Source organism: Notolabrus celidotus, chromosome 13, assembly GCF_009762535.1.
Source record: "Notolabrus celidotus isolate fNotCel1 chromosome 13, fNotCel1.pri, whole genome shotgun sequence".
In the NCBI taxonomy this organism is placed as follows: Eukaryota; Metazoa; Chordata; class Actinopteri; order Labriformes; family Labridae; genus Notolabrus; species Notolabrus celidotus.
In genome coordinates this window covers 8,705,789-8,718,100 of record NC_048284.1, presented here as the reverse complement: position 1 = coordinate 8,718,100, position 12,312 = coordinate 8,705,789, and the positions used below count along the sequence as shown (strand labels likewise).

General features: G+C 41.1%; 1 protein-coding gene across 4 annotated transcripts in view; it reads right to left on the bottom strand.

Moving 5' to 3' along the window:
- Positions 1-12,312, bottom strand: part of sipa1l1 (signal-induced proliferation-associated 1 like 1) — a 122,002-nt gene that overhangs the window by 11,439 nt on the left and 98,251 nt on the right. For 2 of the 4 annotated variants that reach the window (XM_034699077.1, XM_034699080.1), the window contains 7 exons: positions 11,384-11,482; positions 9,493-9,668; positions 8,955-9,242; positions 8,372-8,521; positions 5,337-5,470; positions 3,100-3,197; positions 2,340-2,830 (listed from right to left, as the gene is read on the bottom strand). In XM_034699077.1, coding sequence (XP_034554968.1) covers positions 2,340-2,830; positions 3,100-3,197; positions 5,337-5,470; positions 8,372-8,521; positions 8,955-9,242; positions 9,493-9,668; positions 11,384-11,482 — 1,436 coding nt within the window. The remainder of the gene's footprint in view (positions 1-2,339; positions 2,831-3,099; positions 3,198-5,336; positions 5,471-8,371; positions 8,522-8,954; positions 9,243-9,492; positions 9,669-11,383; positions 11,483-12,312) is intronic. The other 2 variants (XM_034699078.1, XM_034699079.1) reach the window with 2 other exon arrangements.

Sequence of the window (12,312 nt, the reverse complement as noted above, 5' to 3'; positions counted from 1 at the left end):
GCTTAAGCGCTGCACAGGTGATGCCCAGGTCATGAACTGTAACTCTATATGAACGGCTGGATTAAGAACAGGAAGAGCGAAACACTGGAGTTCTCTCCCTGCTCTAGACGCCAGTGCAGCTATGAAAAGTTGGGACACGTGTTCCACATTTCCTGAGGCCTAATGTGGAAAGATAAGAGGGACTTCAAATTACTCCCATGCTCGGCTTCCAAGAAAGTCTCATTGAGAAGGGAGGTGGTCGAGTGTGCGTTCTTTATGGGCGAAGAGAATGTCGGCTTAAGTTATGAGAAGTGGGAACATACCTCCCATAGAGGTCAGGTAGAATGTGCTGTGATGACGTGTGATGAAGTGGAGGAGGTCAAGTTTGCATTTAAAACCTGGAATTAGTCTGTGACGGAGGATGTACATTATATTCAGATTGGAGTGTTAATTCATTATAATTTAGAGCTGATGGCGGTGCTTCCACAGCTGAATGACCCTTTAATGACTCTGTTTTCTGCAGATTTTAAAGTCTGTTTAATGCAATTGATTCTGTGGCTGCTTATCCTTTCAAGTGGCTCTTACACATTTGCAGTTCAAGGCGGGATATTTACGCCCGTTATGTCCCATCTGCGATGTGTAATGGACGCAGGTGGGGTGAGGTTGTTCAGCCTCTGATCCACAATAAGCTACAGAGGCTTAATGGAGGGGAAAAGGTGGCAATGTGAGGCATCGGAGCTGGCAGGAACAGAAGAGAACTTCCTGAAAATGCCCATCGAAATCACACAAGGTCGAGACGGCTCAGAGACGTGCCCTTTTCTATCCATAGATGGGTCCCAGCTGTGGTTGAAAGAGGTGGAGGGAGGCAGAGGACTCAAGAGGTTACAGGACACTAGCGACCACAGCACCAAAATGAGTGAGAATAAAGAGAATACAGAAAAAGAGTGTGTGTTTGTTAGCATGTGTGAATTTCATGTTTAATGTCTACTGTTTATCTGGGTGTGAGCATGGTGTGTGATGTGAGCTCAGGCAGCAGTGGCAGGGCAGAGGTTACTGGGTCATGTTGGGTTCAGCAGATGGAGATCTTTTTGAAGTTGAGCAAGAGTGAAAGGGGGGGGGTGTTCTTGAAATCATACACTGGGTCACCTTATTTTGTGTACGTAGTGACGGCTGAACTTTGTCATGGCACCATTTTGGAATTGCAATGTGTTAGCGGCTACAGGACTGATTGTTCATGACATGTATTTCAGATGCTAGTTAAGTTTTAGGTAACATTCTTTATAACAGTTGGCCTACAATTTGCTTGTAACCCTTAAAACCAAGTAATACACAATATGGAGCAGTAGTATTCGGACGCCTGACCATTAAACCAACAGGGACTGTAATGACATTGAATTCAAATATATATACCAATATAGAGTTGGTCCCTTTTGCAGCTATAACATCGTCCACTCTTATTGGAAGAACTTCTGTGTGAATTTGTGCCTGTTCATTCTGTAGAGCATTTGTAAAGTCAGGCACTGATGTTGGATGAGAAGACCTGGCTCAAAACCTCTGTTCCAGTTCATCCCAAAGGTGCTCGATGGGGTTTGAGGTCAGGGCTCTGTGCAGGCCAGTCAAGTTCTTCCATCAAACCATGTCTTCATAGTCCTTGCTTTGTGCACTGGGGCACAGTCATGACGAAATAGAAAAGAGCTTTACCGAAACTGATGCCACTAAGTTGGAAGCATAAAATTATCCAAAATGTCTTGGTATGCTGAAGCATTAAGATTGACCTTCAATGGAGATAAAGGGCCTGACTGAAACACCTGAATTAAATAATTTACAGGTGTGGATGAATACTTTTACCCAAATTGTGTATCAACTCTCAAATTAGCATTACAAGTGGCTTTTGTTTATGAATCGTGAATGGTCAATCAATTCTCAGATTCCTAGATTGTTTCCTGGAATTATAAACGTCTGCATGTCAACATTAAATCAACAATTCAAATACAAACATAAACATTGTTGATCATATCTCAACCCCTACATAGCTGGCCCCGCCCAGAGTTTGAACCACTCTGGTAAAACATCAAGTTGTATGCTGTACTCACATACACACTTCAAGTTTATGATACCAAAATACTTACTGCTCATGCAATCAGTTGCACATGCAAATATGGCATTCAATGAAATGTTTACTTGAATTGTTAAGCCCCTCCCCCTAAATGCAACTAACCTATAAGCGGGTAAGTAATGGTAGAAAATGTGTTTTTGTCTTGATGTTCTCACGCTAAGCACGACAGGCTGCAATGAACATCAATGAATATATCAGACAAGTTTCTATACTGTATATCATTAAATAGTCTTTTCAGACAGACCTGGAGTGGGATCCTTGTTCACTCAGACTATAGGTGCTGCTGTCTCTAACCAGGAGATGAGTAGGTGGGGTTCGGCCCGTCCCTTCAAGATTCCTCTCCGCAGGAGGTCCTGGAGACTCCGCTGCAGCAGGTGACCTCTCCAGCATCCTGCGCCCTCCCTCTGTGGGGCTGTGCCAAGGAGACACTGTCCGCTCCCTGCTCTCCCTGCTCCCACTGGGAGCCAGCAGGGAGGTGGTGCTGCCATGATGAGAATGAGGGTGGTTGTGATGAGGAGCGCTGTAAGAGCTGGTGTCGATGCCGCTGTCGGCCGACGCCCCCTGGAGGTATCCTCCTCCTCCAAGGCCGTTGGGCTCCAGGTCGCCCTGGTCACCGCTGGAGCCTCCGCCTGCACCCATTTCGTACCATTTGTCGCTGTCACTGTGGCCCCCGCTGGAGGCTGTGCTGGAGAGGGTGTTACTGCTGGAGTGTCCGGAGTAAGGGCCGTCTGACTGCTGGAGCAAACAGGACAAGGGAGAGTCACGCAAATGACATAACTGAAATATTACTTATTATCACCTAATCATCAAACTTCCTACATTTAAATGCAGTATAGCTAACTATGCTAGCAGGGTGAACTTCAACCTGTGAAACCGACAGATACAAAAGAAACAAGCCATCCGTGCACCAGAGTGTAGAAAGGCAGGGTTTACAGTGTAAGAACTGTCCTGTCAGAGTCACAGAAGTTTACAGTGGGAGGTGTACGGCCGGCGTGAAACCTAACCTGGCTGCTCTTCTTCGGGGACAGGTGGATGACCTGCTCCTGCCTCTGGATCCGGGGCGCTCCAGAGTAGCCTTGCCCAGACTTTGAAACTGGTGTCTCTGCAATAAAGAGAGCAATAAACATAGCTGGGGTTGGTGACAAACACATGCACTGAGACAGAGCCTGCCTGCGGCACAAACAGATGATTTGTTGATGATTCAACAGAGAAGTTGTTCTTCTCTCTGCTTTCTTCTGCGTATTTGCTGCTACTCACGCTTCCCAGAGACTTATAAAGCTGACAGTTGTTTTTATTCTGCCTCTGCCGTGTCCTTAAACAAAACAAAAAAATCCTGGATCGCTTGTCATCTAAAAACCAACACAATTCAAACACAAATTTGTCCCCGGACTTGTCCCTGCTGGCTTTGTTTGTTCGGGGGCAAGCTATGATGCATGAGGTAATGTGTCTATGTGTCCCAGAGCATAACTTGGGGTATAAATGGCACTGTTGTGTAATTGTTGAGGTTATGCAACAAGACATACAGAGCAGGCAAGCTAATGACCACAGCATCATGAGAGGTAGAACTGAGCGAGGTATCATAACATCTGCTGGAGTGAATCTTGTAATGTAGAGAATGCTTCCATATCTCACTCTGAATATTCATTACTCTGCATAGTTTTCTCTGCAGAGAGGCCCACAGGGCTTTCTGCACTAATTAGACATGGCTGCATGTGTGCATGCCTGCTGGTTTGAGTGCTTCTGCACTTTCTGCGAGTACACATTTGTGTGTGATACATTGTTTGGTGTCTTTGGATTATTGCATATGTGACTGGTGTCCCAGATGTGTCCTGATATAAAAAACAATCCTGATATTTCATGACTGAGCTTGTAATATTTTCCCTGTACTGTCAGTGTGTGTGTATGTGTGTTCTCCTGAAGGCTTTCTGCAACTAGAACAGCGCTGTGCATTTGAAGGAAAGTCATGACAACTAGTAATTTTCTGCATCTCACTATTCAGTGCATGGATTAGTTATAAACAAACCATTGGACATCAAAAGAAAATAAGAGGAAATGTTAAGTTAAAAGGTGTCTGCAGAATAGAGTGTGATTCTGTAAGTAGTCTCATTGAAAACCTTGAAAGGCTACAGACTGTCCTGTTTGTGTCTGGGAGACAAAAACTAAGAGCAAAAGTGAGTCCTCTGCCCTCTGCATGACTCATGTTATTTCTGGACAGCGCGCGGCCACATCATCATCGCTGAGGACTAGAGGGTCAAGGGGGTAAGAAAGGGAGGGGGGAGGAAAGGACAGAACCCTAAACCACAGGGACAGCAGAGCAGACTGTGCAGAGCCGGACACTTGGCTGACATGGGGCCGAGCTGGCCCAGCATGCATTGTTCCACCCTGACCAGTACTGACTTAAGTGCTATAAACAACCACAAAATAAGAGACTTGGGTTTTTTTCTCTGTGGTTGTGGCGGTTAGGAACAGGTTGAGGGCACGGCAGAGAGCAGGCTGGTAAACATTTGACCAAAGAAACATCCTGCTGGATATCACAGCGGCCGAGAAGGAGCAGTTAGTCTTTGTGGTTTTCCGAATCGGAGCTGGAAAACAAGAAGAAAACTCCCGAAAAACATTGCATTGAAGGATACTTGTAATTAAATGGAAACCAGTGTACAAGACAATAAAAAAGATGAATGAGAGGCAAACATAAACAGAGTTGGAGAATGAGGAACAGGCTGAAGGGAGGAAGGGAGGGAAGGAAGGAAAGGCACACAAAGAGAAGGTTGGCCAACTGTGCTGACAGGAAAAAAAGGAATTCCTCCCCTTTCTGGGTCTCTTTTATTAAACCTTATAGAGTAGAGTGAAAAGTGACTGTTTGCCTCATTATCTTCCCACCTCTTTGTCTGTTTGCAGAGACATTAAGATCTTCTCTGTGAAGGCAATATAATTCACAGCTTGAAGAAGAGGCGGAGGAGGAAGAAGAGGGAGAGAAGGGGAAGAGAAGTGCAGTTCAGAGGCAGTGTGGAAGCTGTCAGAGTTTGTATCTTAGCTGAGGAAAAACTGTCACGAGAGGCTGAGGAGGCACACACAAACACCCGACACACACTCCAGGTTACCTGTCAGTTTAAAGGGTTGGGAGATGTGTGTAAATATGGATGATTTCTTTCCCAGGGTGCCCCTTCTTCTAGCACTATTCAGGAGTCAAGTGCCCCAAGCATCCCATAAAAAAACACTTCCCTTCCCTTCAAGATAAACCCACCTGTTGATCCTCTTTCAGTTCCTCCTCCTTCATCCATCCTTGACCAATTAGGAGTGGACTTCCCGCTGGATACGCCCTCTCCAACCACCTCCCGCCTGTCCCCAGACATGGGAGAGTGTCTAGTGGGTGGAAACCTGGTTAATAAGCACATAGGCAGGAAACCAGAAAATGATATTCAGCTTTTAAAAATGTCTCGCTGTGTGTTTCCACTGATTAAAAATGCAGAGCTAGAAATGACACAATGGAAGAGTTTGAAACACAATGCATTTTCCCACAGGCTGCAGTGGGTGGAAAAAGACGGTCTGTCAGGAGCATTATCAAAGACAAAGACACACAAATGCTATCACCTCACTCTCCTACACCAACGTCATACACTGTTACAACTGTCAAATGAATCTAATCTCAAGCCAACCACTGCTGTATTAGAATACAATGCATTAAACATAAAAGTGACTAATCAATTTCTATTTGGGTGGGATGATTAAATCCTACGTCTAAAATCAGGACAGCAGTAGATGTAGTCTTACAGGAGTGGTGAGGAGAAAACTGAGAAATGCTCTTCAAATAGCTAAAAGATGATTAACGAACATGTTTGTACCATTATGATCATTCAGCTGTTATGCTGATGATGCACAACTATTTTTCTCAAAAGCCCAAATTAACTGTCCTTCTTTTAGACTTGTTAAGCTGCTTCAAAAAGTGCATCTCTCTTTTTTTCTTCTACTTAAACTCTAAAAAACTAATTCTTGAATTGAGCATGTGAACTCTACTTCATGTGTCTTTTCAGTTGACTGGATCATGTTAGTCAAATATCACATGTATCGCTAAAAATCTCATGACCAGTGCATGACTTAAGCTAAGAAATGTTGTAATATTAAAGATACATTTTGTTCTCTAAAGATCTCAAAATCCAAACTCATGAGGACTAAACAGGATTACATTTTTGGGAATATTTTGGTGCTTTTTGCCTTTATTTGATAGGATGATCCATCAGTATCCTAAACAAGTCTCAGTAATACAGATTGATGCTCTACAAACAAGTTCTGCACTATTTATTAAGTATTTATGGACCTTTATAATCTTGTTTTACTGGTGGCACTTTCTTTCTTTTTATCTTGTTTTTATTGACCAATGGTTGATTTTACTCTTATTGATTGCTCATTTCCTGTTTTTATTGTTTTTATTAAGGGTTACCTCTTAAGCACTAAGCACTTTGTCACTTTGTTTGTCATGTATCATCCTGTGCTGTTTGTTGTGTTGATGTTAAAAGGAGGCTGACTCAATGCAAACAAAATCTACCTACAGGTACAAATAAAGTGACCTTGAACCTTAACTTCTTTACTTAAAACACACCTCTTTGCATTGGCTTTTAATTCCTGTTGAGCGAGATATCCAACATTTTATTTAGCTTTTATTTATTGTGACTTTTTCTTGTGTTATCTATTGTGCTTTTGATATCTATTCTTTTTTAACTACCATTTGTTTCTATTGATTGTGTTTTTAAGCTTTTAGAGCACTTTGGCCAACTGCGGTTGTTTTAAAATGTGCTATATCAATAAAGCTTGACTTGACTTGACTTGACTTGAGACAGGAAATGTGGGGAAAGAGAGGGAGAAAGACATCAACAAAATCATACTGAGAATTGGTCCTACAACCAGTGTGATGAGGACATAAGTCTCATGGGGCGCCTTCTCTAATTATTGAACCAAAACATCACCCCCAAAATCTAATTTCAATCAGTTTTCAGCAGGTGTAAATACGGTTGTAACATCACGTCAAAAACACATTTTGTCTTATCATTTTCATTCATTGTTTACTTTAGGGATGAAAGGAGGACCGAAATGATTACTGTGTCAGTTTTTCTTCAAAGTAATTTTCCAGCAGATGTTTGACCTCAGCATAATTTCAATGTATTCCATTTTTCCTACAATGTTATAAAAACTGCAATTTACGGGCTGTGTGATGTTACGAAAAAGGTTCAAAGACATCATATGAGGAGCTGTTTTGAACATTCCCCACAGAAGAAGAAAAAAGACTGAATATGTTGGCACTTCAGCTGCACAGCTCTGACAACATGGGATGGGTAGAGACACCCAGAGCTGCTGATTATATCTCTTTTTCCCTTTTTGGTAGTTTCTCCTTTTGCCTATTTTAGAGACTATAGTAATCAATCAATCAATCTCCTTGAGAGTGCCTAGATCAAGCCCCTCTCCATCACATTTCTTAATGTCTGTGTATGTTAATCAGTATTATTTATATACGTGTAAATCAATAAACTCAAACTAACTATGTAGTTGATTGATCAAGGCTGATGGGTGACAGCAGTGAATGATGGGCTGTCATGTAGTCAGCCACGTGATTAGATGCAACTGCTCTCTTAATTCTTCTGCCAGTGACTGTAATGCATTGTAATATATTCATTTTAGCTGCAGTACAGACAAGATGTGACTTTATATTGATGTTAATGTGACAGACGTAGATTTCTCAGTGAAATTTGGTTCGTACATACATGCTCAAACAATATCTTCAAATAGTTAGTGGATAAACCTCCACTCTTGGACCATTTTTGAACGTCTTTTTAACATTTTACAACAATAAAAGTGCTCCCCGTGTACAATCATCTGCCTGAGTTACTGTTTATCCTGAACCGATCTTTCAGAATTCCTAATTTTCTGGCTGTTTTAGCAGCTTCTGAAAACCTTTTTTTACACAGAAGCCTGCTTGCAGGTCTGACTTGTGTTTCTGATCATGCTTTGTTTTATGGTTTGATTTATTTTGCTCATATATTGCACTTTTGTGCCGTTGTGACTTTGTAAATGTGTTTTAGAAGTGTGACATAAAATCATAGTAACTCAAGAATTCCATAAGGATCACGTGAAATTGAACACAATGAGAGAGTGCTTTGGGGCAGGACAGAACTTAATAGTACTAAAGGAAAAACTGGTTTTCTGATACAATTCATCATAACTGTAATAAAAGAAATGAAACAATGCCTTCCACAGACTAACATAATCCCTCTCCCCCAGATTCCTTACTGCTCAGGCATGGACTTCTGCCTCCAGTGAGCTGAGCTTCCGGAGGCGTCGCTGGAACATGACAGGTTGCTTGGCGAGCTGCGATTGTGAGGCGAACGACCCAACGCCAGGGAGGAGGCCAGGCTATAGCTCTCACTGCCCGGGGACATCCTGATGTAGAACAAGCACACACACACACACATAGGAACTGTAAGAATCTGAAGGCACATGCAAATGAAGGAAATAAAGGAAGATGAAATAAACACAGCAAAGCCTTGTAAGGAGCAAAATGTTCTAAGCTCTTCCTGCAGAGGAAATGCCACTGGTTGCTACATTGCGAGTGCAGTTCCCACACAGTCTGGATGGAAAAAATCTGATGAATATTTAAAAGCTTCTCCATAAAATCCTTTACTGTCCTAAAGCTGCCTTTTGTGAGCTCAAATAGATAACTCACTTGGATGAGTTACTATAATTCTGGCTTAAAGAATTAAACACTACAATTACCATCTTACAATCAATACTAGTTGGGAAAGCTAATGCAACCTCCTCAAATGACCAACATTATAAACAATGGCCCACGTCTCAAAGGGTAATGAATTCCGACCTCTTGGGGTCCAGGGGTCGGCCATCGCTGCTGACACTGCGTGGGATGACCCCGCCCCTCTCCAGCCTCTCCGCTGACAGGGTCTTCCCCACAGAGCTGCCCAGGCTGATGGCCCGGTTTGGTTGATGAGGCTGTGGTGAGGCCGTCAGTGACTGCTGAGGGCTGCTGGATGTCCTCTGCCACTTGTTGTTGTTGCTCCTGAAGGGGAACTTGTATTCGAAGGAGCCGCTATCGCTGCTGCTGCCCTTGTAATCAGACACAGGCATCCGATAGAGCTCTGAGCAGCCCCTGTGGGAGAGAAGAGACGCATAAAGTGAGGGTTCATCTTGGCAGAGATTGAAAAAAGGTTTGAAATAAGATGTTCTTCGAGACTTTTTAAATATGAAAAGAAACTAATTAAACAAAGACATGCACCTCTGCCTTTAAAGGTCTCTAATAGCTTCTACAGTTATGTGATTCCAGATGCATCACTGACATCGTTCCATCCTTACAACCATTTGAAGCATAAGATCTTTGCACTACTCCTATCCAAACCTACCTGCGCGGGGTGGCGTCATCATGTGGAGGGATGATGGCAACACGCACAGACACTGAGGTTCGCAGCAGGTCAATCATCTGCTCATGTGTCAGCGTTGCTACAGCAACTTTGCAGATTTCAACCAGTCTGCTTCCCTGTCGTAGTCCTGCCTGCCAGGCATAACCATATGGCTCCACCTGTAAGTTAAAAAATGTGACTTAATCACTGCTAAAGCTGAGAGATGCTCCATTTAATGAACAGTCATATCCAAGAAGGGCAGGGGGGCTACAGTGCCTAAATGTGTTATTAATATGATTATGTTCTATGTAGTTTATGCACCAAAAACTAAGGCAGATATTTTTCTATGTAACACTAAGAAGAGATTTGAGACAATGCATGAAATATCTGAGTCTAGCTAGATCCCTGAACTATAGACACTATATGAGCCAGTCCGCAGCCTTAGATCCTCAGGTGAAGCGCAACTGGTTGGTCCGAAGTCAAGACTAAAACCTAAAGAAGATTGTGCTTTTGTCATCACAGCCCTTGACTTTGGAAGAGCCTGCTCGAGGAAATAAGGTGGGAAGAATCAGGAACATCTGCTAAATCTCTTCTGAAAACTCACTTTTATAGACTTGCTTTTATGTGATGACATCTTTTTATTGTTCCCTTTATTGTTTCTAGGTGCTTTTCCCGTTATATCCTCAAATCTGTTATTGCTATAATCCTTCTTAATTGCTTCTATGGCTTTTTCTATGGGATTGATTTGTTTTCCTTTTATGATTTTCCTTTCACCCATCTCTTTTTGAATGTTTTTGATCTACTTTACTGTTCTTGTTTCCCTTTACTGCATTTATTGCTTTAATTTATTCTACTGTTCTTATTGCTACAATACCATCGCTTTTAAATGCATACATCACTTTATATCTTCTTGTTGTTTGGTTATTGTGTTACTTTGGGTTATGATGTTGCCTTGCAGTTTGGAGTTTTTTTGAGAAAGGGAACTTACATTATTTGGATCATTTGGTTGTTTATGTTCCTGTGTATGGGTTCTTATGATTTGTTGTCATGAATGCTTTTGCTTGAAGGTCAAAACACTTTGTAATCCCTTGTTTAATGGTACTATGTGAAACAAGTTATTATTATTACTATTATGATTACTATTATAATAATTAATACTACTATTATTAAATATAATAAAAATTAGTTTTACTATTATAATAATAATTGTAATTACTATCATTATTAATAATATTATTACTATTTTTAGTAATTATTTGTATTATTATTAATATTATTACTATTCATTTTATAACTACGTTTATAATTATTATTTTCAAAATTCTTCTTATTTTTTCTTATTAGTATTTCATTATTGTTATAATTATTTTTTTCATGATTATTATTGTTGTTATTATTATTATTATTATTATTATTATTGTCATTATTAGTAGTAGTGTTATTATTGTTAGTAGTTAATAGTATTACCAGTAGTATTAGTAGTTGCAGTAGTAGTAGTAGCAGCAGTAATGGCAGTAGTAGCAGTAATTATAGCAGTAGCAATAGTAGCAGTAGTATTAGAAGTAGCTGTTGTAGTATTTGTAGTAGTAGCAGTAGTTTCAGCAGTGGCAATAGTAGCCATAGTATGCGCTAGTAGTAGCAGTAGTAGTAGGAGTAGCAGTTGTGGCAATAGTAGCAGTTGTGGCAGTAGTAGTAGTAGGAGCAGTAGTAGTAGTAATAGTTGCAGTAGCAGTAGTAATAGTAGTAGTAGTAGTAATAGTAATAATGGTTGTCAGCATCACTAGGTAAACTCAAGCTGATGAAGTATATCATTTGACTTTTAAACCCCTGCCCTTCTCCAATAAACTTGATAGTTGAAAGAACAGTTTAAAAATAGTGACTCAAAGACAGTTACCTCTGCCACGATGCCTTCGTAGTTCACGTGGAAGCCGAGCTGCCCCAGGCCATTTCGACGGAGCGTCATCTCTGACGACTCACAGCCTTTAGTCAGGAACTGGACAGAGGAGGGGTGGCAGAGAGGTGAACCAAGTAAATGTGAAAGACGATGTGACAGGAATGATCAGAGGAGAGAGGATGAAAAGGAACAAAGAGGGTCAAAGGGTGAGGAGGGAAAAAAAGTGAGCATAGACATGGCGGACATAGAGGAAACAGGAACAGAGAGGGAGAAAAAAAAAACAGGTTACAATGTATTTCATAAAAAGCCCAGTAGCTGTTTATAGTAGAAAAAATTAAAATGGGATTATCTGCATATGTGAGAGTCAAGGCATACAGTGTGTACATAAGTCTCTTAGGGATCAGTTAAGTAGCTTTAGTTACTAGAGGAAGCCTGTGTATTATTGCTTCAGTTCAAGGGGTACACCCTTTACTACACATGTGCACTCATACATTCCCACACACACACACACACTGAACAGGAAGCAGGCATCTCTTGCTGTGACCCTTCAGGCTGTTTACTCAGAGATGCATTACGAAGAAACTGAACGAATTCAGGGGGAATCTGTTGTCATGTTTAGCTGTGATGGATGTCGTAGAAAATATTGGAACAACAGGGGATAAAAAAACAACACACTGTATGTAGCTGTAATGATTTGAACATATAGCATTTGACACAGTGGAACACACATTACTACTACAGAAATTGGAACTGTATGGTAAAATGATTAAGTTATTTAGAAATAGGTAACAATATATGAAAATGAATAACACTGATTCAGATTGTAGAAAAGTAAGTTGATGTGTTTCAGTATTGGGACCCAAGTTCTTTATACTTTATTTAAATGATATTTGCAGAGTTTCAAATAAGTTGAAATGTGTTACACTTTG